We start from the raw sequence: 27,596 nt of genomic DNA, 5'->3' as shown, positions 1-27,596 counted from the left end.
ATGAGCTTGGGAGGGGGAGGTGTTCCGGTCCGGATGGCCCTGAGCAGCGGAAGCTGACTGGAAAGGGCGGGGCCTGAGGAGAACTGGGTGAGGTGGATTGCCCCTGGGTGAGTGGTGGGAGAAGGCGGGGTCTAGAGTTGGGGGGTGTTGCAGGGCGCTTGCTGCTGTGCTAGGGACACGTTGTGGAGGCAAGGGCTTCTGACTGCGCAAAGCCGAGACTGAAGGGTTCTGGTGTTTGGCTGACGCTGTACCGGGTATTCCGAACTCCTGGCGCAGCCTCAGCCCCCCATCTTAGGCCTCAGGTGACTCGGCCTCTGTAATCACCCCCACACCCCGCCCGGGCCGCTGCGACGCCCCATCTCACTTCCACCTCACTCCCGCTCCGGCGGCCCCAGTCCACGCGCCACTCTTCAATTCCACTCTTTATTTCCTAGACCAGTTTTACAAGGATCGTTAGAGAAGGCTGGGGAAGGAACAGGAGGTTACAGCCCAGCCTGGAATAGCACCCAGTGGCCTGACTGTACAGTGAATTTTCTTGAAGTTTGCTCTTGGAAGACCTGAGGGAGCCACGTCCTCTACTGCCCCCTCCCTCATCCTTCATTGGGGCAGCTCCAGGACGATTTTGCCCATGTTCCTGTTAGTCTCCATATACACATGGGCCGCTTGAATTTCAGTCATGGCATAGACTCTGTCCAGAACCGGCACTAAACGGTGAGGGCTCTCCATGGAGAAGTGGGGCAGAATTTGCTCTGTGAAGCTCTTCACCAGCATCTGCTTGTACTAAGATAAGGAAAAGGAGACCATCAGCCCGGACAGTGGCCTAACAACCTGGCCAGTCCCCATCCTGCTTCGCATTTCTGCTCTTCCTGAAACTTGTACATGTCTGAAAAGTCACACAAGGGCACGAAGTAACCCCTTGACGAACAGCATGTATGTGCATACTCCTAGATTTGTAATCTCTTCTGTACCAGATAAAGATCAAAGCCTGGAGAAAGTATTAGTGTCACTGAAAGCTGACAGGGCTGTTTTTAAGTAAAGACTTCAAGCAGGAGATGGCCTCAGACAGGACTTAATATAGGCTCAATTCAAAAGGGATGTTTAACCTCTGCTATCCCCCAGCAATGTGAAATCATTTTGGGAAACATTCCCAAACTTGGCACCTGCTGGACTGCTACTCACAAAAGATTTCGGGAATGTATAATCTGTTAAAGGTAGGAATTTACTAACCTTATTTACCTAAGAGGTTTTCTTAGCCCACTGAGAACAGTTCTGTCTTTGAAAACAGTCTTGGAACTATTAGAAGTATTTCCTAGCATGGTCAATGCTTCATTTATTGTTATGTTTACATATTACGTATTAGCTATCCTCTTTGTTTTTTTTTGTTTGTTTGTTTTGTTTTGTTTTTTTGCTTTTTAGGGCCACACCCGTGGCATATGGAAGTTCCCGGGCTAGGGGTCAAATTGGAGCTGTAGTCCTGGCTACGCCACAGCCACACCAGATTTGAGCCTCGTCTTCTACCTACACTACAGCTTATGGCAATGCCGGATCCTTAACCCACTAATTGGGGCCAGGGCTTGCGGTCGCAACCTCATGGTTCCTGGTTGGATTCCTTTCCGCTGCGCCATCATGGGAACTCCCTAGCTACCCTCTTTCTAAGATGTTGAGGCCTTTATCAACTGATTTTTATTAGTTCCGTGAAATTAGATTAGCTATTTATCCACAGGGGGGCAGGTTTCTATATAGGCTCTCTAACTTAAGATATGATCTTTATTTTTTCAAGATTATGTGAATGAATCAGACTTTTCTGGATAATAAATCACATGTTTTCTTTTCACTCAATACTCACCTTTTTGTCCCTAGACCTTAACAAACTGGTGATCAGACTTCCTCGTTTGAAAAGTAGCTTTGAAAACAGAGGCCCACTGACGTCAGCTCCTCCCATCAGACCGTAGAGAACCCAGCGACCATCAAGAGCCAGGCAGTTGACATTTTTCTCCCAGTAGGAGCCGCCTATGCAGTCTAGAATAAGGTTGACTCCAGCACCTTCAACACAGATTTGTGATGCTAGTCAGACACAGAAAGCTTGGTGCAAGAAAAGATTTCTCTGATACATTTGTGGATATACGGGTATAAAGAAATACAAGTGCAAGCTGTAAATCTGTAGATTGAACTCAAAACATTGCTCGTAGAAACATGGTTGTAAAAGGAGTTTAGGTAGCTGAACTCTATCATACATGCGTGATATAGTTCCTCTTTTATGATTCATGCCTCAGCTAGAGGGAAATGGGGTGATATCATGATCTGGTATTTCCCTTGACATCCACATCAGTAGAGAACGTACTGGCACCCAGGGGAAGAGGGGAGATCCACCCCAGGCTACAGGGCAGGCTAGTCCATATCTAAGTTATAAAGTGTCTGCACTGGGTTGTCTGAACCATGGCTTTGCTAGCCTGGTTTTCATCTCTCTTTTTTGACTCATGTGGAAAATTGGAAAGGGATGAGCCAAATATATGCAGATTTGGATTTGGAATATAAAGGCATACACCTCTGCTTAACCATTTAGGGAGTCTACTATGACTAGATCCAAACTGGTCTCTGCCCCTCGCCACCTCTTAACTCACTGCAGAGTGGCTGGTTGGGAAAAAGAGGTCCTGAAGAAGTCCAGGCCAACCTTGTGTGATTATCCACTTTCTAAAACATGTGTGAATCATACCACTTACAAGAATGTACAGGAAAATCATCTTAGTTTTAAATATTGCTTGCCTGTCTCCAGTGGTCAAACACCAGAGTACTAGAATTTGTCCTAGGCAGCTGTGCTTTTGGCAGAGGGAAGACAGATCCAGAGGCAACTTTGAGGCTGGTGAGGATTTTTTTTTTCTTCTTTTTTTCTTTTTCTGTCTTTGTAGGGCTGCATTTGAGGCATGTGGAGATTCCCAGGCTAGGGGTTAAATTGGAGCTGTAGCTGCTGGCCTACACCACAGCCACAGCAACACTGGATCCGAGCCACATCTGCGACCTATACCACAGCTCACTGCAATGCTGGATCCTTAACCCACTGAGCAAGGCCAGGGATCAAACATGCATCCTCATGGATGCTTGTCAGATTTATTTCTGGTGAGCCACAACGGGGACTCCAAGGATTTTCTTTAATCTTCCCTGAAGCTCCTGCTCAATCGCAGAAGCTTTGTTTACCTTTGGTGAATTTCAGTGTTGCTTCAGAAAAATCTTCTTCTTTGTAATTGAATCCGGCAGCTGCTCCGAGCTTTTCTGCCATTTGAAGCTTGTGCTGAGAGCCAGCTGTGACTAGAGGAATCGCTCCAGCCATCCGGGCAAGTTGGATGGCAGCTGTGCCTACACCACTTGATCCTGCATGGATTAGCACAGAGTCTCCAGCCTGAACATTTCCTGTGACAGAAAGACAGGAACCATTTCTTTTACTTTCCGACTGCTACGCATTCTCCACATAGGCTTATTCTACCACAATCACCTGGCCCTGGGACCACCAAATGTCAAACCTCTTGCTGTTTTAAGAGCACATATTGATAGTTCTTTTTCATCTTATTGCCTCTGATCAAAGTGGGAAACAACTTATTGAAGCAGTTATTAGCAGGCACATCCATAATCTGTTTTACCTATGAAATAATACCAAAAACACATCTCTGACTTATACTGTCACTACCTGAAGCCAGCCCCTCTTTGGTCTGAAACTGACCTCCAGCTGGCCTTACAAATACAGGCGCTACACAGCCACTGGGCTCCTTCTGAAATGGAGCTTTCAGGAGTGCTGGGGTTTTTTCTGTTTTTTTAGGGCTGCACCTGTGGCATATGGAAGTTCCCATGCTGGGGGTCGAATCAGATGCCACAGCCACAGCCACTCAGTATCTGAGTCGCATTTGTAATCTATACCACAGCTCACGGCAACGCTGGATCCCTGATCCACTGAGCGAGGCCAGGGATGGAACTGCATCCTCATGGATACTAGTCGGGTTCGTTTCCACTGAGCCACAATGGGAACTCCAGGACTGCTGGGCTTTGAGGTGTCTGAGTCATAAAGAAATTGGACCATGCTGTATAGAGTGAGCATGGGCTGGTTCCTCACCCAAGAGATGTAACAGCTGGAAGGCAGTGAGCCAGGCCTCTGGAATGGCTGCAGCCTGGAGCATGGTCAGTCCTGCCGGGATGGGCATGAGGAACCCTTCAGGGACAGTGACATACTGAGCCTGGCCCCCACCAGGCAGCAGAACCATGGCTGGGTCACCAATCTTCCAGTGTCCCTGGCAGCCAGGACCCAGCTCCACCACGTGTCCAGATGCCTCAAGTCCCAAAATGTTGCAGGCTCCTGGGGGTGGGGCATAGTGGCCTTGTCTCTGCAGAGAAAGGGTACACTCAGTAGGGAGCATGATTAGAAATCTTGTGTCACCATCCTGGCCTTAACCCACCATTGGGTCCTTAATCCACTAAGCCACAATGGTAATTCCAAATCCTATTTATTTTGAATAAGTGTCCCCTGATGATTCTGATATATATTTATATTTCTCAATTCAAAAAATGTAGCTGGCCCAGTTTAGTGCTTCAAATAGACGTCAGAAGAAAATTCTTAGCGTACTGCCCTCAGTCAGCTCTGGGACCCCCAGAGTAGAAAGAAGACTCTGGAGCCTTGAGACAGAGACCCCAATTTGAATTACAGTTGGCTTGGTTATTAGTGTTGTGGCCTTGGGCTCCTGAACCTCTCTGACCCTCAGTTTCTTTATCTGTAGAAGACAAAAGGCGAACAGGGTTGCCTAAAGAGTAGTTGAGATAGAGCAAGGCCTAACACACAACCCCCCTGCCCTCCCACCCAACAAATGGTAGCTCCAGACTCATATGGAAGCCTGAGCAGACAATGGATTGACACAGGGTGGACTCTGCTTTGCAAATGCCACTGTGTTTTGTGTAAACAACAGAGACTGAATGGTTCTAATTTCAGAACCCCCAGCACACACTTCATGATGAGCCTTAATTTTGTTGCTCTAAGTCATTCCTTCTGTGTCTGGTGAATGTTTTTTGAAGACCCTGGAGTCCTGCCCAGTCCCTCTCCTGCCTGACCCCTGAGTACCTGGAGTAAGTCCGCCCGGTTCAGGGCGCTGGCTACCACCTTCAGGAGGACTTCACCCTCCCCTGGGCTTGGCTTGGCCACTTCCTTCAAGTGAAGGTTTTCTGGTCCTCCTGGCTTGTCGAAGTGCACAGCTAACATGTTCCCTGAGGACATAGAGTAGTGCAAGGTTCTTTGAGGGGCGCAGCGACCCCTGCCGGCCAGCAGTCTCCCTCTCTAGGTCTGGCTCCTGTCCCTCTACCCTCGTGGTCCTTCTCTGCCACCTCCAAACCCGACCCACACGGAGAACACAGACTGGGAGGGCGAGCAGTGAAAATGGCCGTGCAGGTTGGATGCAGCGGAGTAGGAAAACACTTGCATGAAGCAAGATGCACTCCCTCTGAGTAGGAATCTCCCACCCGTCCGGGTCACTGGAGCCTGAGTTAACTTACTTGCTCCCGGGCTGGGCCCTTCTGCTGCCCCAGGCGACACGGCGCGGTCCCGTGTTCCCTGCGGATCCCCAGAGCAGAATCCCGGAGCCGTGGCGCTGCCTCGGCCGGCACCTCAAGGGTCGGCTGGACTCTGGGCAGCGCGAGGGGTGGGGCTGACCAGAACCAACCCTTCCCTTCTTCTTTCTCCTCCTTCCACCTTTAAAATGCAAAGCTAGCGTCAGCAAATCAGATTTTCTTTAACTTTGCGCCTTTGGAATCTAGTCTTTGTCTTGGTTTGGCGTGGAATGCTGTTCTGGCGCTCACTTTGAGAAAACTTCCCTCTCTCTAGGCAGCTAGGCTGAAGCTCTTGGCAGACGATCGGTCCATTTCCCAGTCAATCCATGCTTTTAGCCCTTTTATGCTGTAGGGCTGGCTTCCTGCCCTTCCTCTGGGTTAGCGTCTCAAGTAGGATGGGCAGGCAGGGTGTGCTGAGAGACGAGAGAGGAGCACTGGGGAAAGGAGGAAGGTAAAAGCAGTCCTGGGATCCTTGTCACTTCCTCCTGTCTTACCTGGGGATGGGGGAGCCGCCCCTGGGAGATGCTGCCCAGTGAGGCAATTTAGCCTGATTAAAGGCTGTATAAATAGGCTATATCAAGGTTTCTCAACTTCGCCACTATTGACATTTTGGACTAAATAATTTTTTATTGTCCTGTGCAGTGTGGGATGTTTAGCAGCATCCCTGGTCTCCACCCACTAGATACCAACAGCACCCCCATCCAGCTGTGACAAAAAATGTATAGACATTGACAGATAGCCCCTGGGGGAGCAAAACTGCGCCTGGTTAAAAACCACTGGGTTAGAAGAATACACGTGTATGTGCCTCAGTACAAAAACAAAATAGGTAACCTTTGTTTTTTCAGTGCCTCATAATTTACCACCTCTTCGCATGTGTTCTCTTATTTGATCTTCATTAACACTTTACTAAAAAAAGGAACTGAGATGTAGAAAGATTAATTTGGTTTCAAGGGAACAGCAAGGTCCTACTGTATAGCTCAGGGAATTATATTTGGTCTCCTGGGATAGACCATGATGGAAAAAAATATTTTAAAAAAGAATATATATATATATATATATATATATATGACTGAGTCACTTTGCTATACAGCAGAAATTGGCACATTGTACATCAACTACACTTTAATAAAAAAATAAGGGAGTTCCCACTGTGGCACAGTGGTTAACGAATCCAACTAGGGACCTTTGAGGTTGCAGGTTCGATCCCTGGCCTTGCTCAGTGGGTTAAGGATCCGGCGTTGCCATGAGCTGTGGTGTAGGTTGCAGACACGACTCAGATCCCGTGTTGCTGTGGCTCTGGCGTAGGCTGGCGGCTACAGCTCCGATTAGGCGCCTAGCCTGGGAACCTCCATGTGCTGCGGGAGCGGCCCTAGAAAAGGCAAAAAGACAAATAATAATAATAATAATAAAATAAAAAATAAAAATAGAACTACCATATGAAAAAAAAAATTCGTTTCAAGGGGGAGATAGTTGGTGAATATCAGAGCGGGGAATCAAATTCATATCTCCTGGTCCCCGTCCAGGGCTCTAGTCGAAAAAAAGGCTACCTGGGGGAACAAACTCTCCTATCAATTACAAAACTCCCTTTTTCTTCCTCTCTTTCTTTCTTTCTTTCTTTTCTTTCTCTTTCTTTCCTTTCTTTCTTCCTTTCTTTCTTTCTTTTTTTCTTTCTTTCTTTCTTTCTTTCTTTCTTTCCTTTTTCTGCTTACTGCTTTTTTAGGGAAAAAATCCTTTTTTCAGGAAGTTCCCATGCTAGGGGTCAAATCAGAGCTGAGGCTGCTGGCCTATGCCACAGCCACAGCAACTTAAGATCTGAATCAGGTCTGCAACCTACACCACAGTTCACCGCAATGCAGAATCCTTAACCCACTGAGCAAGCCCAGGGGTTGAACCCTAATCCTCATGGATACTAGTCGGATTCATTTCCGCTTCACCACAAAGGGAACTCCCCAAACTCCCTTCTTCTCTTTTATTTACATAACGTCTTGAAGAAGGTTACCCAAATCATGTCTTTATAAGGCCTATTTTTCAAAAATGCCTGTCAGCCACTGTCCCTTCTCTTGCCATCTATGTCAAAGCCATCATTGCAAGAAAAGGGACAGAAGCTGAACAGTGTATCCAGAGAGAAAGTCCATAAGAGGACTTTTCTGAAACCTGTGTGGTGTGGTTTTCTTGCTACTTTTGTGGGTAGACTGTAGTGTCTGAGAGCAACCACCTTTTAGGGAGGGCAAGAAACCTCTGCTGCTGTCTCCTGGTAATTAAAGAATAGCCTGGCCCTTAAGGTCATATTCTTTCCTTTCTAGGAAAATCTACTCATCCTTCAGCGCCCTGCTTATGCATCTCCTCTGAGGATTCTACAGAGGGCATTTTCTCCCCTGCCCTCACTACTTAGGTCTAGGTGAGAACCAAATCTGAAGAATCATGCCAGAGTTTCTGGACAAGGAGTGGAAAACAATAGACCCTGAGGAAAAGTTTGACTTGTAGAGATTTATAGGAAGGCGACTGTCTCATAAGAGTGTATGCCAAGTCTCTAGCCCACACTGGGCCTCACATGGAGCTTAATGGATGGGCAAGTCCAGGGAGTCACAAGAGCAAGGAGTCTTCTTGCCATCTTATATACCCACAGGCTGCAAAGGTAGAGACTACTTCCCCTTTCACTGTCTGTGGGCCTGCCGTAGTAATTTAGGGTGTTCCAGCAATCAGAAAATAACTGATCTAATGGAAGCGAGCCACCATCAGGGTCTGTCAGAATGAATGGAATATGGAGTTTCTGTTGTGGTTCAGTAGTAATGGACCCAACTAGTATCCATGAAGTTTCGGGTTTGATCCCTGGTCCCGCTCACTGGCTTAAGGATCCAGCATTGCTGTGAGCTGAGGTGTAGGTTGCAGGTGCGGCTTGGATTTAGCATTTCTGTGGCTGTGGTCCCCTAGCCTGGAAACCTCCATATGCTACAGGCGCGGCCCTAAAAAGACCAAAAAAAAAAAAAAAGGAAAATAAATCCAAAGATTAATTCTTTATGAAAACTGATAACAGATAATCTATTGTGAGTTAGATTTAGGCAATAAGAGAGACACAAAGTCTAAAGATTAGGAATGAGAAAGGAAATATAACTTCAGATAGAAGAATGATTTAAAGAAGAATAAATTCAGGAGTTCCCATCATGGTACAGTGGAAACAAATCCGACTAGGAACCATGACATTGTGGGGTTCAATCCCTGGCCTTTCTCGGTGGGTTAAGGATCCAGCGTTGCTGTGAGCTGTGGTGTAAGTCGCAGATATGACTCAGATCTGGCGTTGCTTCAGCTGCAATGTAGGCTGGTGGCTACAGCTCCGATTAGACCCCTAACCTGGGAACCTCCCTCCATACAGCCCTAAAAAAACCAAAAAGACAAAAAAAATTAAAAAAATTCAAAGTACACATACCTTTATGGCAACACATCTAAAACTCTAGAGAAAATGGAGGTTTTTCTGGCAAAATTATTCCTCCCAGTAGAACAATATTACTCACCCCATTGATGTTGGGCTTGGCTCTGTGACTAGCTTTGGCCAGTGTGAATGGGGCACGAGTGAGAAGGACAGGATACTGGATGCTTCATCAGTACTTTCTGGGGTGGAGGTTTTATAGTCAACTGCTCTTCTGCTTGAAGTATGTTTAACCGATTACTTTTTTTTTTTTTTTGCTTTTTAGGGGCACACCAATGGCATATGGAAGTTTCCAGGCTAAGGGTCTAATCGGAGCTGCTGGCCTACACCACAGCCACAGCAATGCAGGATTCAAGTCTCATCTGCGACCTACACCACAGCTCATGCCAACACTGTATCCTTAACCCACTGAGCAAGGCCAGGGATTGAACCCACATCCTCATGGATACTACTTGAGTTCATAACGTACTAAGCCACAACAGGAACACCCTATAGTTATCTTTATATACTAGTTGTTTGGTTTTATCTGGAAGAGGACGCTGTTGTGAGAAGTAGGGAACAAAATTAAAAAAGGAAAAGAACAAAAACTGTTAATATTAAAGCACTTTACATGTGGAATTATGTAAAAGAAATATTTAAAATGAAGGAAAAAAACCAAAGAAGATTGCTACAGTAATGGTCCTACTGAACCATGTCTCCCTGTAACCACACCCTGCATATCCCTTCGCACACTGACTTTGGGTTTGACCATGTGACTTGCTTGGCCAGTAGAACAATGAACAGGGCTCGTATGTTGAACTTCCTCTCTCTTGCTACTGGAAACTTTCTCTTTTTTCCTCTTTTTTTTTTTTTTAATGGCCACGCTCAGGCATATGGAAGTTCTCAGGTGGGGGATCGAATCTGAGCCACAGCTGTGGCAACACCAGATTCTCTATCTTCTGCATGGGGCTGGGGAAGCAACCCACACCTCCATAGGGACCTAAGCTGCTACAGTCAGATTCTCAACCCCCTGTGCCACAGCAGGAACTCCCATGGAAACTTTTTCACTGCTCTGTGAAGAAGCTTGAGCTCCTCTGCCAGAGAATGAGACTTCATGGAGCAGTGACAAGCTATCTCAGCTGAGATCCCCTGGACCAAATAGGCGCAGATGATTTGCCAGCTGACTGCAGCTACATGAATGAGCCCAAGTGAGATCAGCAGAGGAGCTTTGGATCTCGAGAGTACCCTTATCATCTCAGTATGCCTTTACCTATCGTGTAAGTGTTCAGTTGAGGTTTGTTGTTCAAATGAATGATCACACGTTTAAATGGGATTTTGAAGAGTTTGAGCCATTGGAAAAGGCCAGGGAGGGAAGTGCAAGCATTATAACAAAAGAAAATCCATAAGAGAAGTGGAGGCACCTACATTTCTGCTCTAATTTACCCCTCCTTTATGTTGGCAGGAGAGGTGGAAAAATAGCCCCTGTTCCACTTAGCCCTTTTACTGTGACCAAAGAATGATTTACTTTAGAATCCCAAGAATGATTCTTAGGAATTCCTGTTGTGGCTCCGTAGGTTAAGAACCTGACATAGTGTCCGTGAGAATGAGGGTTCCATCTCTGGCCTCACTCTAGTGGATGAAGGATCCGGTGTTGCTGCAAGCTGCAGCATAGGTCACAGATGTGGTTGAGATCCAGTGTTGCTGTGGCTGTGGCATAAGCCTGCAGCTGCAGCTTTAGTTCAACCCCTAGCCCGGGAATTTCCATATGCTGCAGGTGTAGCTGTGAAAAAAGAAGAAAAGACAGAAAGAAAAGAAAATGGCATTTAGAGACCACAGTCTGTACACAAGGGGTGCCTCATTGCTATGGCTATTGTTTCTAGACCCTCTTAAAGGGCAGAGCTAGGAAATAACTATTTTTTCTTTTTTTTCTTTTTAGGGCTGAACCTGCAGCATATGGAAGTTCCTGGGCTAGGGGTTGAATTGGAGCTGCAACTGCCAGCTTACGCCACAGCTACAGCAACAGTGGATCCCAGCCACATCTGTGACCACACCACAGCTCACAGCAAAGCTGGATCCTTAATCCACTGAGTGAGGCCAGGGATGGAACCCGAAACCTCATGAATACTAGTCAGATTCTTACCCTGCTGCCACAACAAGAGCTCCAGAAATAACCACTTTTTAAAAGAAAAAAAGCATCAAGAGTTTCAACTGATATTTCCAATTCAAGTTTAAGATTATAGTGTTTTAACTCCTTTGAGTTTATATATATATATTTTCTGAAAATCATGGCTTCTAATGATCTTAATAACTTATTTGATTTTTAATCTATAGTATATTCATATAATTGTTTCAGAATACAATCTATTATTACTAATAGTAACATGATTACTGAAAACAGTTTAAAATTTCCTTGCTGTTCTATTTGTTCCTAGGATATATCCCAAAATAAAGAATACACTCAAATGATTGTTTTTAATTTAGTATCACTTGAAATTATTCCTTTCTGTGTGGCTAATCAATCAACTGGAAACACAATTGTTTATTTCTTTAATTTTGTGTTTTAGAGGGTTTTTTTTACATTTTAAATTTAATTTCATTTTGAAATTATGTAAAACATTTATATGGCAGCAAAATTAAGTCTTCAAAATAGGTACACTCAGAGAAATTTAGCTTCTTTTTTTTTTTTTTTTTGTTTTAGGGCCACACCTGCAGTATGTGGAGGTTCCCAGGCTAGGGGTCCAATCAGAGCGACAGCTGCTGGCCTAAGCCACAGTCACAGCCACATCAGATCCGAGGTGAGTCTGCAGCCTACACCACAGCTCATTGCAGCGCCAGATCCTTGACCCACTGAGCCAGGCCAGGGATCAAACCCACAACCTCATGGTTCCTAGTTGGATTTGTTTCTGCTGCACCACAACAGGAACTCTGTGAAATCTAGCTTCTATACCTGTCCCTCCCACCCCGTTTCTTCCTCCCCTCTAAGGTAAACATTGGTTTAGTTCAGTTTTTGCCTTCTTCTATTTTTAAATAATAAGCAAATATGTATAGATATGTTCATATATTTTCCTTTTTTTAAGATAAAACATAGCATATATTGTTCTGTATCTTGCTTATTATACTGAAGAACATTTTTTGGAGATTATCCTATAGCAGTTTACATTCCTTCTTACAGCTACATCCATTATGTGAATATACAAATGTTTATTCAACAAGTCCCTCTCCTGATGAATATTTGGATGGTTGTAGAGAGATATGAGACAGAGGAAATATGTTTGAAGGCCCTGTGGCTGGAGGAGGAGCGAGGCGGGAGATGAGGCTGCAGAGATAGGCATGGGGTCGCCTTTGCCGACTTGTTGGCCTTGTAAGTTTTTTATTATTACTCTAGAAGGAATGAAAGCGTCCTGAAGTGTATTAAGCAGGGCTGCGACATGATTAAATTCACATTTTGAAGAGATCACTTTTTTTTTTTTTGTCTTTTTGCTATTTCTTTGGGCCGCTCCCATGGCATATGGAGGTTTCCAGGCTAGGGGTCGAATCGGAGCTGTAGCCACCGGCCTATGCCAGAGCCACAGCAACGCGGGATCCGAGCCGCGTCTGCAACCTACACCACAGCTCACGGCAACGCCGGATCGTTAACCCACTGAGCAAGGGCAGGGATCGAACCCGCAACCTCATGGTTCCTAGTCGGATTCATTAACCACTGCGCCACAACGGGAACTCCCGAGATCACTTTTATTGTAGCATAGCATGTGGATTAGAAAAGATAAGAGTGAGTATAGAGAAATCTTTTAGAAAGTATTGCAGTAGCCCAGGTGAAAGGTGATGGTGGCTTGGACTAGGGGAGATGGCAGTGAAATAGAGAGAAAGGGAAAAGTAAAAGGTATTTAGAAAATAAAACTGACTTCTCAGTGATCTGTTGGACATGGAGATGTGAGAGAAAAGGGGTATCAAGCTTGACCTTTAGATTTCTGGATTCCGTGCCTGGATGGATTCTCAGCACTGTTCTCAGAAATGGAAGCCCTGGGAGAGGAGCAGATGTTGGGGACGATTAATGTGTTAAATTTTGAGCATATTCAAGTAGAAGTACCTTTGAGATATTTGAGTGGAAAACATGAAGAAATTGGTTTCATATGTGTGTTTGGAGCTCTGTGTTTCAGAGTTAATCAGGCTGAGAATCTTGGTTCTGTCTCATGTTGGTCATAAAAACTGTCCATAGTTGTCCCCATGGGGGACAGGTCCTGGTCAGAACTAGGATTAGAGGTCAGGGTGTGTCAAGGCACCAGTGAGAGGCTCAGAGTTGAGGACGAGGGCAGTTTGAGGCTGGGGGTAGGGTCGGCAGTCAGGGTCAAGTGACAGGGTGGAAGAACTGCAGCTTTCCCTTCTGGCTGCCATCCTAAAGGGCAGATAACCCACCTTTGTGGGAAGGGGTAACCATCATTTGCCCAGCCCTGTGCCAGCCCTGTGGTGGGCAGAGAAGAGACAGTACCGTCTGTGGGTGGAGGATAAAGAGGTGTGGTGAAGCCCAAGGGACCCCAGGGCTAGCCCTCGAGGCTGAGGGTGTCTGATAGGGTGGAGCTCCTTGGGCTGGGGGACAAGTCACAATGCATGGATGGGGCTGTGCTCAGTGGAGGCTCACAACACCCTAAAGAGGCACCCGTATGAGATCCATTTTCAGATGGGGGAACTGAGATTCAGAGCTAGTCAATGCAGAGCAGCCAGGGGAACCCAGGACTCCAGAGTTAGGCTGTCTCATCAACACTCCCACCAGAAGGCTTCACTGGAGGAGGAAGAAAAAGGGCAACAAGTGGAGAAAAGGAAGGACACCATGGAAACAGCTGGGCCTTCCAGGAGGGAGAAGGAGGTATTGCTCCTAAGCTGGAAGGGAGTTTATGGGATTTCCCTTGGTGCCACACAGACTTTCTCCATCTCTGAGTGCACTGACCTCCCAAAGAGTCAGCAAAGAGGTCTGCTGGAAACCCCACAGAACAGGTTGCTTTTCTTAAAACATCCCCTGCTTGGAGTTCCTGTCGTGGTGCAGTGGAAACGAATCTGACTAGGAACCATGAGGTTGTAGGTTCGATCCCTGGCCTTGCTCAGTGAGTTAAGGATCCGGCGTTGCCGGGAGCTGTGGTGTAGGTCGCAGATGCGGCTCGGATCTGGCATGGTTGTGGCATAGGCCAGCAGCTGTAGCTCTGATTCGACCCCTAGCCTGGGAACCTCCACATGCCATGAGTGCAGCCCTAAAAACAAAGCAGAACAAAATTCTGTGACCATATGGCTATGTGTCAATTTTTTTCAGGATTTATTATCATTACAATGTTCTTAGTGCACAGCTGATCAAAACAACATTATTTAGAATTATTTTTACATTATTTAGGTTATTAAGTTAATATTTTATTTTTTTGTCTTTTCGCCTTTTCTAGGGCCGCTCCCACGGCATATGGAGGTTCCCAGGCTAGGGGTCGAATTGGAGCTGTAGCCGCCAGCCTACGCCACAGCCACGTGGGATCTGAGCTGCGTCTGCGACTTACACCACAGCTCACGGCAACGCCGGATCCTTAACTCACTGAGCAAGGCCAGGGATCGAACCTGCAACCTCATGGTTCCTTGTCAGATTTGTTAACCACTGTGCCACGGCAGGAACTCCCATTAATATTTTAAAAAATATTTTAAGTATTAATAATTATTGAACATAGAAAGTAAAATATGCCATTAATGGGGCTGAATTTTCCCAACCACTTATTATATCTGTGGATGAATATTAATTATTGCTAGAATGAGACTGGGCTCAACATTAATCTTTCTATTTTTCATTTTTATGGGCAAACTCTGAGAAGCCTAATTCACATAAATTAAATGGGAAATAAACTTCATTATAGGAATGTCAGCCAATTATTTGAGTTATATGATAAAAGCCATATAATGATCTATCATCAAAAATTATTTTCAGTGATCTATTAGTTGTCAACTTAATTAGGTTTTCCTTAAATTTTGTTGAAAGCAAAGATTTGGAAACCACTCAACCTTAAAGGATTAGTTAGTCGTGTCATTCTAGTTCTCAGCTCTAGGATTACACCAACAAAGCTTTGTGAAAATTTATCAAGTCATTAATTATTTCTGCTACTTTTTCACTCAGAGGCACCTTGTTTAAATTGATATACTCATGAAGACATGGAAAGTAAAAATGTTAATTCCAATATACTTTTGCTAAGCAATTTTTTTAACCAAATCTTTCGCCTTATCACGTGCTTTAAATATATTTTAATTAACATCTTGGAGCTGGAGATGTAACCCGTTTAATGAAAAACACCTGTGTCATTTTTATTGGCAAAGCCGGCCGTCATTGTTAACTATGCTTTCTCTCAGAAGTTTCTCATTTTTCTTTTTTTTTTCGAACTTTTATAATACGTTTTATTTTTTTAACTTTTTTTTTAAAGTTATTTTTTTCTGTTATACCTGGTTTAGAGTGTTCTGTCAATTTTCTACTGTACAGGAAGGTGACCCACTCACACATACATACATACATTCTTTTTCTTATTCTCCATCATGCTCCATCATAATTTCTTTTTTTTCTTTTTCTTTTTTTTTGTCTTTTTGCTATTTCTTTGGGCCGCTCCCGCGGCATATGGAGGTTCCCAGGCTAGGGGTCCAATTGGAGCTGTAGCCACCAGCCTTCGCCAGAGCCACAGTAACGCAGGATCCGAGCCGAGTCTGCAACCCACACCACAGCTCACGACCACGCTGGATCGTTAACCCACTGAGCAAGGGCAGGGACCGAACCCGCAACCTCATGGTTCCTAGTCGGATTCGTCAACCACTACGCCACGACGGGGACTCCCATCATAATTTCTTGAAATTTAATTTATAATATTGTGTAAGGTTCACGTGTACAGTAAAGTGATTTAGTTATATATATATTTTTTCTTTCACATTCTTTTCCATTATAGATTATTACAATATATTGAGTATAGTTTATTTTATTTTTTAAATTTTTTCCCGCTGTACAGCATGGGGGTCAAGTTATTCTTCCATGTATATGTTTTTTTCCCCCACCCTTTGTAGAAGTTTCTCATTTTTCAAGTGATCATGTGAATTTATGTCCTTATGATAAATTCTTGCTTCTGAATTTCAAGAAACAGATAAAACATAGTCTTTCCCTCCTAGAGGAATCATGATACAAAGATGTTCACTATTCCTTGTGATGCTCTTTTTGCTTTATTCTCATGGGACTCTTCTTCACCTATGATGTAATTTTGACAATAGAGGATGGCCGAGGTCAATAAAGGAAAGTTCTTGGTATTTTTAAATTTCCTTTGGCACCCTGCAGTTCTTACACTCCAAGGCAAACATCACAGCAAGACTGGGGCTGGATGTGAGTAGGGCTTTCTTTTGCATACTGGGAGAAAGGCGGTCGGAGACGGGAGATGGAGGAGAAAAACTGGCAATCATGACAGGCAATTTTAGGAAAGTACATAATGGAAGTTGAGGATCTGGAAAAACAATAAACCCCTTAAGTGCATTCATGCCTAGATGCTCCACTTAAAGTCTTTGTGGGAGTTTCCATCGTGGCTCAGCGGTTTATGAACCTGACTAGGATCCATGAGGATGCGGGTTTGATCCCTGGCCTCGCTCAGTGGGGTTCAAGGATCCAGCATTGCTGTGAGCTGTGGTGTAGGTCTACAGATCCAGCGTTGCTGTTGCTGTGGTGTTGTGGTGGTGTTTTTTTTCCCCCACATTTTAGGGCTGGCAGCTATAGCTCTGATTCGACCTCTAGCTTGGGAACTTCCATATGCCTTGAGTTCGGCCCTAAAAAGCAGGGTGGGGGGAGAATCTTTGTGAACCACCAGGACACGAATTTCCCTCTTTTGGAGACCCCTGTTTCAGAAAAACACCTGCTCCCTGGGCACTTCCACAGTATTGTATAGCTACCATCAGTGTCATTTTTGTGGGTCTTTCTGAGTAGCTGAGCCCAGCTGGAACTTCATGGTGAGATTTGTAGAAGCAACTGGACCATCTTACATTTTTGGGCTCCAGACAGTGAGGCATTTGTCTGCATAAAGTTTATGCAAATCACTCCCACTAGGCAGCCAGCAGTGCAGCGTGTATGCGTCTGGTGTCTGGTAACTGCTGGTAAGTAGCCAGGAGGCTTCATGATGGCCTTCGGTACTTTAGGGATCACTGAGATCCAGGGTCAGACCTGCCTTACAGGCTCAAAACCCCAGCTTGTCAGCATGTGGAGAGGGGGTATACAGTCCACAAGACTAAGGTATAAAATTCACATGTCAATACGCTAATTTATAAGGAGAAATCATCAGCATGAACTCTGACCCCAAAATCTATAGGTAGGTCTACACAGAAAGCCAAATGGTGAGCATGGATTCTGGACAAGATGGGATGACTGAGATGAATCAAATGTTTAATATTTAATCTGGCTAAGATAGCAAGATATGCCCACTTCTATACCTGGTACAACCTTGCCATTAAGACCAGAAGTGTTATAATAAAAATATACTTAGTCTTTGTCCCTGGTTCCTGGCACAGAGGTCCTAAAAATATTGGAATTTGCTTAATGATAGGAGTGGCTTTTGTTATTTATACTAATGAGATGACTTATGGTAGGTGGTGAGGGCCCAGATAGCTTTAGGATAGGGCTTGTCACTAGAGGATTAGATTGGAGAGTTAAAATTCAGCCTCAACCCATAATCTCTGGGGAGAGGGACTGCAGATTAAGTTAAATCATGTGGCCAATGACTTAGTCAGTCTAATCTACCAATGAAACCCCCATATAAAAACCCTGGAATAGCGTGCGCAGTTTAGAGAGCTCCCTGGTTGGTGAACACATTGATGTACTGGGAGGGTGGGGCATCAAAGCGTTGAAGTTCTGAGCTCCTGTTCCCCACCTCTGATGCTCTGCTCTAAATGTTTCTTTCATTTGACTATTCCTGAGTTGTATCCTTTATAATAAAACTGTAGTCATAAGTATAGCACTCTGTTGAGTTTTTCAAGTCATTCTAGCAAATTATCAAACCTGAGGGGAGGGCAAAGGAAACCCCAAATTTGTAGCCAAGTGAGAAGTGTGGATAATTTGGGGGGACCTGGGAGTTGTGGCTGGCATCTAAAGTGAAGGCAGTCTTATGGGACTGAGTATCAAAATGGAACTGAATTGTAGGACATCCGCTTGGTATCAGAGTTGCTGCTAGAAAATACCAGACAGCTTGTATAGTTTGCTCAAAGATCCTATCTTGAATGACCCAACAAGCATTTGCTCCCATGATTCCTTATCTAGGCTTCCCTGGCTGACCAGCTCCCATTTTTTATGGTTATACATTCCTTCTATACACATCAGTATAATCAGGTATCAAGTCTTGTGGGCCTGAGCACTAGTCTTTGCATGTCTCTGCCCTAGTGCATTCTCTTTTGATGATTTAGTGTAACTTCAGCCCAAAACATTTATAGTCTAGCCTTCTGTTTAGCTCTGGGCCTTGGCATGCCTGGCTTCCTTTGGAGTTGTAGCTAGGAGTCCCCAAATGCTTCCTGGCTTGTCCTGTAACCTCATGAGTATTGCACAGGAGCAACTGTCCCATGTCACCCTGATCTAGCACTGTCTAGATTCAAATGGTAACCTGCTTTTCTGGTTTCTGACTCAGCCAGTTCAACTGACTGCATTTCCTCTCATTCTCATTTACTGCGGCACTTGGAAAGAATGCCTGGTCTCAATCCTGTAAATATGGGAAACTGAATTGGGAGTTCCCGACATGGTGCAGAGGAAGTGAATCCGACTGGGAACCATGAGGCTGTGGGTTCGATTCCTGGCCTCGCTCAGTGGGTTAAGGATCCAGCGTTGCCGTGAGCTGTGGTGTAGGTCACAGATTCGGCTAGGATCCTGCGTGGCTGTGGCTGTAGCCAGCGGTTGTAGCTCTGATTACACCCCTAGCCTGGGAACTTCCATATGCCGCAAGTACAGCCCTAACAAGCAAAAAAAAAAAAAAGGCTGAATTGCATACAACATCCTCCCCCAACCCAACTGCCTCTTAAAAAACATGGTGTAAAACTCTGTTAACAAAACTCTAGAGAGCTGTAAAATTGCTCATATACTATGACCCTGAAATTTCACTTCTAGACTAAGAATCAGAAACACTAAGAATTATATAAAAGTTATAAACTGCAATATTTATGAAGTGAGAAAGTGTAAATAACCTAAATATTTAACAAAGAGGAAAATTATGTGATATGCAAAATTCTCTAAGCAATTTTAATGATATTCAAGATTTATAATATTAAGTGAACAGAGTGGGCCCTCAACCCCTAGGTTATGTTAAAATGTATATATTAAGTGCACTGAAAAAAGACTGGAAGAAAATAAAAACTATTAACAGTTGGTTTTCATTTCATGTGAAATAATGAGTAACTTATTTTCTCAAGTGTTTTTATAAGTGTGTATTACTTTTGTAATCAGAATTGTAAAAGTTTCATACAAGTACTGTCCAGGCCATAGCACTGCTTTGAGTGTGTCCTTTGAGTGACCCTGAAGAAAGCAGGCTTTTCTCCTTTGGGCCATCCATCTTCTCAGTTTCATGGATCATTCTCCCATACATTCCACTTTCCAGCCACATTGGACTTCTCACCATTCTGTTCACACAACAGGAATTTGCATATGCTGTTCCCTCACCTGGGAACACACCTTGGGATGTTCTCTTCTAATCCTCACTTACTCCAGATTCGCCGCAAATGCCTTTTCAGGCTCCTGAACGCACAGTTTGTCGATTCAGGCTTGGCACTTTATAGTTCTTTTTTTGAAAAAAAATATGTTACAGCATTTATCACATGGAAATGCAACTCATTTATACTTTTGTTTTCTCCACTAGATTGTAATCCTATTTGGAGTGGAGTACATATTTACTTTCATATCACCACTGCCTAGCACACAGTAGGCTACTAATGAAGGCTAAATAAGTAAATTTTAAATGTATTTTTACCTCCAATTCAAAAAAGAATCAAGTAAGTGAACAGGTAAATGAATGAATGGACGAGTAGTCAGGTTGACCACCAAGAACAAATCTGCAGTTCTTGGCACCTAAGTTCAGAAAAGGAATGGTACTGGAAGTAAGCTACTTGAAAGGCTGATGTACAAAAGCTGAAAATGGGAGAGGTTTTCTGTCTTTTTTTTAAGGGCTTACACCCACGGCACATGGAGGTTCCCAGGTTAGGGGTCAAATTGGAGCTGCAGCTGCTGGCCTACACCACAGCCACAGCAACCCCAGATCCAAGCCATGTCTGTGACCTACACTATAGCTCTCGGCAATGCTGGATCCTTAACCCACTGATCGAGGTCAGCGATTGAACCCTCGATCTCATGGTTCCTAGACAGATTTGTTTCTGCCGTAGCATAATGGGAATTCCTGAGTTTTATAAACACTAACGAAAGACACTTTGCCCGGATAGCATGGTTTTGGAATTTAGAAAATGCATGATAGGGAGTTCCCATTGTGGTGCAGTGGAAACGAATCCAACTGGTATCCATGAGGACTCAGGTTCGATCCCTGGCCTTGCTCAGTGGGTTAAGGATCTGGCATTGCTGTGAGCTGTGGTGTAGGTTGCAGACACAGCTCAGATCTGGGGTTGCTGTGGCTGTGGCATAGGCGAGCAGCTGCAGCTCCGATTCAACCCCTAGCTTGGGAACTTCCATATGCCATACCTGTGGCCCCAAAAAGCAAAGGAAAAAAAAAAAAGCATGATAATGTCAAGAAATGCCAGTGGCCTGTGGTATTGCTTCCATAGGGACTCTTGGAGGGCGTACAACCAGGCCGGCCTGGGGTTGCTACTAGGGGAAAAAAGATGCATCGTGCCTAGGAATGATCCGGGTAGAATCCTGAATTTTTGAAATAGGTTATGTAACTCTCCATCTCATTGTTCTGATCGTCACTCAGGAGGTGACCAAGAGGAGATGAACCCTTTCTGGGAAGGCTGCGTTCACTGACTATACTAAGTTGTGTGGACCAGGAGGAAGCGACGAGGGAGATGGAATCAAAACTCTTTTTAAGTTGATTTTTGGGAAAGGCCTTTTCAATGCTCAACAAAAGCAGATGCCTGCAGATGGTGGGGAACATGTAAAGTCCATCAAATCCCTGACTAGTGGCCTGTTGTTGGGTGGTCTTTGCATCGGTTCCCCTTCTCTTCATGTCCCACAGGGAGATACCACACATGCAGAGAGCTGCACACCAGGACAGGAACACTAAGTTCAGGGAGTTCACCTCTTTTATACCAAGTAGTAAGTTAGCTTGCTCTTTCTTCTGACAGGAGACATGACTTCATTTTTCAAGGGTGCTTCTTACAACACAGCCCTGAAATGGCCTGCATGACGAGTGGTTAGGGCCTTGCATTCTTGGCAGTAAAATGTTAGGGAATACAAGTCTCATGAAGGAGTCTCCCAACAGAAATGCCCTGTGAAACCATCAGTGCCCTCACATTCATGCCAATGACTGACACTTAAAAAAAAAAAAAAGAATAAAATGGATCAAGTAATTCCAATTAAAGATGATCTCTTGAAATAAGAAATTTCTTAACCCATTCTTCCTTTTCAGTATCTTCTGCCTAGTGTTTTTCAGCCACAAAATAAGGCTTTTTTAAAAGGATCTATAGTTTTCTTCTAAAATCATAAAAGCTGTCTTTCGTAGTCTTCTGATGACTTAATTTCCTTTTCTTCTTAGGTATTCTCCTGAAAGAAAACAGAAGATGGTTATTATTTATGAACAGTACATTATCACAGTATGATTCATTCTTTCCTTTATTCCATAAACGTTTGTCAGTGACTATTATGTACAAAGCACTGTGCTAAGTACTTGGAGATACGAGGATGACTGGAGAGTAAAGACCCAATCCCTGACCTCAAGGAGTTCACTGTTTTCTATAAATATAACTGTTTCCTAGAATCTTTCATAATGGTCATAATTCTTTATTTCCAAAATTTTCTATAATTATCATGTATAAATTTTGATAGAGAAAAATGTAATTAAAAGAAAAACAAGGGAAGAATAGCAGAAGTAATGAGACACGAGGCAAGTGACTGGCTCCCAAGTGGATGTCCACCTTATCCATCCCTCACGAGCATCAGTCATTTCCCAGACAGCCTTTCCCTTCCCAGAGCAGTGAGATATTAGCAGAATGACGCCAGCCTTTCTGAACTAACACACATTTCTTCGGAGTGTTTTGTGGCCCTAAGTACTCTTTAGTGCCAGCCACAGAAGTCAGGTAACTACTCTAGTTTTCCCCATAGGTGACTTGGGGAAGGGAATAGCCTGGGCACCCACTGACAGGATAGAGTCTGGCCTCTTTTTAGGCTAACTGCCCATTTTCCTAGTCTTTTTTTTTTTTTTTTGTCTTTTTGTTGTTGTTGCTATTTCTTGGGCTGCTCCCGCGGCATATGGAGATTCCCAGGCTAGGGGTTGAATCGGAGCTGTAGCCACCGGCCTACGCCAGAGCCACAGCAACGCGGGATCCGAGCCGCGTCTGCAACCTACACCACAGCTCACGGCAACGCCGGATCGTTAACCCACTGAGCAAGGGCAGGGACCGAACCCGCAACCTCATGGTTCCTAGTCGGATTCGTTAACCACTGCGCCACGACGGGAACTCCCCCCTAGTCTTTTCTTTTTAGGACTGAACCTGCGGCATATGGAATTTGCTGGGCTAGGGGTCTAATTAGAGCTACAGCTGCTGGCCTATGCCACAGCCACAGCAATGATGGATCCCAGCCTATCTCAGCTTGCGGTAATGCTGAATCCTTAACTCACTGAGCAAGAACAGGGATCAACAAATGGCAAGTGCTGGAGGGGCTGTGGAGAAAAGGGAACCCTCCTGCACTGCTGGTGGGAATGTAAACTGGTACAGCCACTATGGAGAACAGTTTGGAGATACCTTAGAAATCTATACATAGAACTTCCATATGACCCTGCAGTCCCACTCTTGGGCATCTATCCGGACAAAGCTCTACTTAAAAGAGACACATGCACCCGCATGTTCATTGCAGCACTATTCACAATAGCCAGGACATGGAAAAAACCCAAATGTCCATCGACAGATGATTGGATTCGGAAGATGTAGTATATATACACAATGGAATACTACTCAGCCATAAAAAAGGATGACATAATGCCATTTGCAGCAACATGGATGGAACTAGAGAATCTCATACTGAGTGAAATGAGCCAGAAAGACAAAGACAAATACCATATGATATCACTTATAACTGGAATCTAATATCCAGCACAAATGAACATCTCCTCAGAAAAGAAAATCATGGACTTGGAGAAGAGACTTGTGGCTGCCTGATGAGAGGGGGAGGGAGTGGGAGGGATCGGGAGCTTGGGCTTATCAGACACAACCTAGAATAGATTTACAAGGAGATCCTGCTGAGTAGCATTGAGAACTATGTCTAGATACTCATGTCGCAACAGAAGAAAGGGTGGGGGAAAAACTAACTGCAATGTATACATCTAAGGATAACCTGACCCCCTTGCTGTACAGTGGGAAAATTAAAAAAAAAAAAAAAAAAAAGAACAGGGATCAAACCCACACCTTCACGGACACTACATCAGGTTCTTAACTCCCTGAGCCACAGTGGGAACTCCTTAGCCTTGTTTTCTGGGTAACTTTGATAATCAGCCCAGATATACAAGTCTCTGTTCTGCGCTCCTGCTCTTCACTACTGAAACCGAACCTCCCTTAAATCCTGATACCTGCTCAGGAAAGGTCTTTGGTGCTGGCAATTGCCTGTTCCTCCCATGTTGGAGTTTATTCCTTCTGGGAGGTGCTTCCTAATTCGTGTCTTGCCCAGGCTCAGTACTTTTTGCTCCCAGAATACCTCATTGCCAGCTGTGTAGAATGGTTTATGACAGTCCATGCCAGGGAACTATTTATGACAACCGTGACGGTCTGTACACATACACGTTTGTGTGTGATTTCTGTGATGGTAGTTAAGTTCTCAGTCTTTTAGTGTTTTTTTTTTGTTGTTGTTTGTTTTTTTTAAGGCACAGAACACAGTAATCACCAACAAGCTGGCTCACTGTAGTTTCTTTTTCTGTGACTGGCCCTTTTACAAAGGGTAGCCCCCAGCAGCCACATCTCTCCTTGTTTACCCTGCCTTCCCTGACCTCTAAGCTAACTAATATAAGGGTAAGCCATATGACCAAGACTTGTCAGGGAGTTCCTGTCGTGGCTCAGTGGTTAATGAATCCGACTAGGAACCATGAGGTTGAGTGTTTGATCCCTGGCCTTGCTCAGTGGGTTAAAGGAGCCGGCATTGCTGTGAGCTGTGGTGTAGGTCGCAGATGTGTCTCAGATCCTGCATTGCTGTGGCTGTGGCGTAGGCTGGAGACTATAGCTCCAATTAGACGCCTAGCCTGGGAACCTCCACATGCTGTGGGTGCGGCCCTAAAAAGACAAAAAATAAATAAATAAATAAATAAATAAAAAAAAAGAAAAAAAAAGACTTGTCAGATCTGGGTTCTAAAAGAAATTAAGAGATAGGATGTAAGGCTTGGCCACAACACTACCAGGTAAGGAGGCAGTTTGCAATTCGATGAACAAAGCTGATCCTCTTAGGAGGAGAAACTAGAAAGGAGTCCTAGCAGTGTTCCCATCCCCGGAATCCATTTTCCCTCCGGCTCAGTCACACTCCACCCTTCCACTGGCTGTGTAAGTCACCTCAGTATCCTTCCAACAAACTCCTTCTTTCTGCCTTAGCTGGCTTTAGTGCCTTATTTGCAGTCAGAAGACCTGACTATCATAGGGAACAAAGACAAGCCCTGGGAGACAAACTTACCCAGCTTCTCTGTGGCTTCCACACAGACACTGGGATACATGCCATTAGTGTAAGTTGCCACCAGAAGATACAGATGGGTCTTCACAACAACCACACCAGTGTTTTCCTGGACAAGAATAAAACAGAATGCCCTTCTCTTGGTTCTAATCACAGGACTAGCAGTTATACTCCAGCCACATTTTTCACCCTTTTCTGACTTCCACAGTCATATATTTGTTTTTGGACTCTCCACTCTTTTTCACTAATTTAGTTGTCTTTCAGACTGCTGTAATAACAGCATGTGTACTTTGAAAAAAGCTCCCCCACTGATTGTAATATACCCCTATCCCAGTGAACAACTGATGTCATGGAAAGGAAATATATTTTGGAATTAGATAGCTCTGGGCTTGAATCTCAGCACCTCTATTTTCTGCCGTATGACTATGGAAGAATTATTTAACCTTGTTAGCTTGTTTCTGATCTGTACATGAGGCTTCTTTGTTTATAACATGGGAGAAGTGTGCCTAACCCATAACACAGCATCCAGAAATGTCAGTGTTACTCCCTTAGTTCCTTATAGGCAACTGAGACCCAAGAGACTTTTAAATTTCCTTTTTATGGCCACACCTGCAGGATATAGAAGTTCCCAGGCTGGGGTCGAATTGGAGCTGCAGCTGCTGGCCTACACCACAGCCACAGCAGTACAGGATTCCATCCTCATCTGTGACGTACATTACAGCTCACGGCAACACTGGATCCTTAACCTGCTGAGCGAGGCTAGGAATCAAACTTGAGTCCTCATGGAAACAAGTCAGGTTCATTAACCACTGAGCCACAATGGGAACTCCTGCCAAGAGACATTTTAAGCACAAGAGTAATATCACTTTTTTTTCTTGGGGCCATGCCCAGGGCATGCAGATATTCCCAGGCTAGGGATCAAATCCAAGCCACAGCTGTAACCAGAGCCACAGCAGCGACAATGCCGGATCCTTAATACAATGAGCCACAAGAGAACTTTTTTTTTAAAGAAGGAGAAGGATGCATTATAGGTCCCCCCCCCATGTAACAATCATTAATTGGATTCCATTTGCCCAAAACAGCGGCTTAAGCCTAAAGTGAAATGGTTGACTTAAGTGACTGAAAAAGCCTGGAGTAGAAGAGCTCTTAATCCTAGCTTATTATGCCACCAAGACCATGTTTTTCTTCCTCTCTTGCCACTACAGTCCAGGCAAGGTTCAGTTGATAAATTCTGGAATGAATGTTTCTCAAAATCAGACTCTCTGTTAGTACTTTCTCTTACATATGCCTTCCTGGCACTAGACTGTTATCTCAAACATTGTCATTGCAGTAACAGGCTTAATCTTAAAGACAGAATCAGCAAAGGCACCAGATATTGAAATCAAATTCTTAAGTTTTTTACCCAGTTGTTTCCAAATCTTGAACACTCACATTCTTAGCATAAAGAGAATAGTCATCTGCCCGGACACATTTGTAGTCTTTCTCCTTGAAATACAATCCTTCCCTTCTGGCTTTCAAAGGGTTCTTGGCAAATACATTCACAAGTGTTCGGATATCACTGGGCATTACCTGCAGAGGTTAAATAGACCAGAGGTTGGCAAACCATGGTGGGCTGGCAAAATTTGGCCCACTACCAGTTTTTGTAGGCCTGCAAGCTAAGAATGGTTTTTATATTTTTAAGCAGTTGGGGAAAAAATCAAAACAGTAATTTTTTGATATGTAAAAATTATATAAAATTCAAATTTCAGTGTTCATAAGGTTTTATTAGGACATAGTCACTCATTCTTTTATGTATTGTCTACAGCATACCCCATGCGTCTTTACAGAAAAAGTTTTAAACTCTTATGTCCAAACCCAAACTTGTTTTTTCTTACACTAAATCCTGGTGATGCTACACAAAGGCTCCGCTCCTGGAGTTTGATGAGGGCTGCACAGTCCACATGCTTTGTTCCCAGGAGGGTATCTAACAGTAAGTTCTGCAAATGGCTCATGCTCCCTCAGCTCTGAAAAACGGAACTGCAGTTGAAAATGACCTGCTCTGGCTTTTAAAAGGCCCTGTGAACACAAATATTGTTAAGACACTCTGGACAGTTTTAATATCCACAATGTGCACTTTGAAAAGATGAAGAGTGATGAGAGTTCCTTTGTGGCACAGTGGGTTAAGGATCCAGCATTGTCACTGCAGCCGCTTGGTTGCTACTGAGGTGTAAATTCAATCCTGGGAACTTCCACATGTCCCAGGTGTGCGCCCCCCCCCAAAGAAGAGTGAAAACGGTGGGCCATCATCCAGTGTCCACCAATACGCAAAGAAGAAAATAGAATCATGGAAAGGTTATGAGTTTGGAAAAAATCATAGCTCATAATTTTCTAGCTATGTCAATGGTTTGCGTAAGAATCATTTAGGATTAAAAATTTATAGGTATGTGACTGGGTCACTTTTGTTGTACAGTAGAAATTGACAGAATAATGTAAATCAACTATAATAGGAAAAAAAAAACCCTAAAAACAAATAAAAAAAAATGTAAACCCTGACGAAATAGAGAACTATGGAGGTAAACAAGATTAAATTATGAGAAATGCTGGTCATGAGTCCTCACGTTCCTTTTCGGCTCAGTAGCATCAGCACCAACAATGAAACTGATCAAAACCCCAAGGGATTCAAAACAACTTAAGGCACCTAAGGTGACATTTCCCGCACAAATCCCCAACTCTTCTTGGACCGTCTTCAAGAGGACAAACTCCACAAACAGGCGTCCCTTGCCCGCCACTCCCTTTGTGGTGATTTGGCCAACGGGGGGG

General features: G+C 44.2%; 2 protein-coding genes and 1 long non-coding RNA gene across 3 annotated transcripts; 1 reads left to right on the top strand and 2 right to left on the bottom strand.

Moving 5' to 3' along the window:
- Positions 74-21,904, top strand: LOC110260105. The gene is made up of 2 exons (XR_002342966.1): positions 74-1,211; positions 21,688-21,904. It is a non-coding gene; the product is annotated as an uncharacterized LOC110260105 (long non-coding RNA).
- Positions 405-6,575, bottom strand: TP53I3 (tumor protein p53 inducible protein 3). Its single transcript, XM_003125363.6, has 6 exons — positions 5,524-6,575; positions 5,096-5,238; positions 4,100-4,367; positions 3,193-3,405; positions 1,847-2,043; positions 405-780 (listed from the first exon to the last, which is right to left on the bottom strand). The coding sequence occupies exons 2-6, from the start codon at positions 5,231-5,233 to the stop codon at positions 598-600; spliced, it is 999 nt and encodes a 332-aa protein (XP_003125411.1). The 5' UTR covers positions 5,234-5,238; positions 5,524-6,575; the 3' UTR covers positions 405-597.
- On the bottom strand, positions 20,666-27,596 carry PFN4 (profilin family member 4). The gene is made up of 4 exons (XM_021088369.1): positions 26,672-27,596; positions 26,229-26,366; positions 24,801-24,906; positions 20,666-21,695 (listed from the first exon to the last, which is right to left on the bottom strand). The coding sequence occupies exons 1-4, from the start codon at positions 26,786-26,788 to the stop codon at positions 21,667-21,669; spliced, it is 390 nt and encodes a 129-aa protein (XP_020944028.1). The 5' UTR covers positions 26,789-27,596; the 3' UTR covers positions 20,666-21,666.

This window comes from Sus scrofa, chromosome 3 (genome assembly GCF_000003025.6).
Source record: "Sus scrofa isolate TJ Tabasco breed Duroc chromosome 3, Sscrofa11.1, whole genome shotgun sequence".
Lineage (NCBI taxonomy): Eukaryota > Metazoa > Chordata > Mammalia > Artiodactyla > Suidae > Sus > Sus scrofa.
The sequence above is the reverse complement of the archived record's forward strand: the minus strand, read 5'-3'. Positions and strand labels throughout refer to the sequence as shown.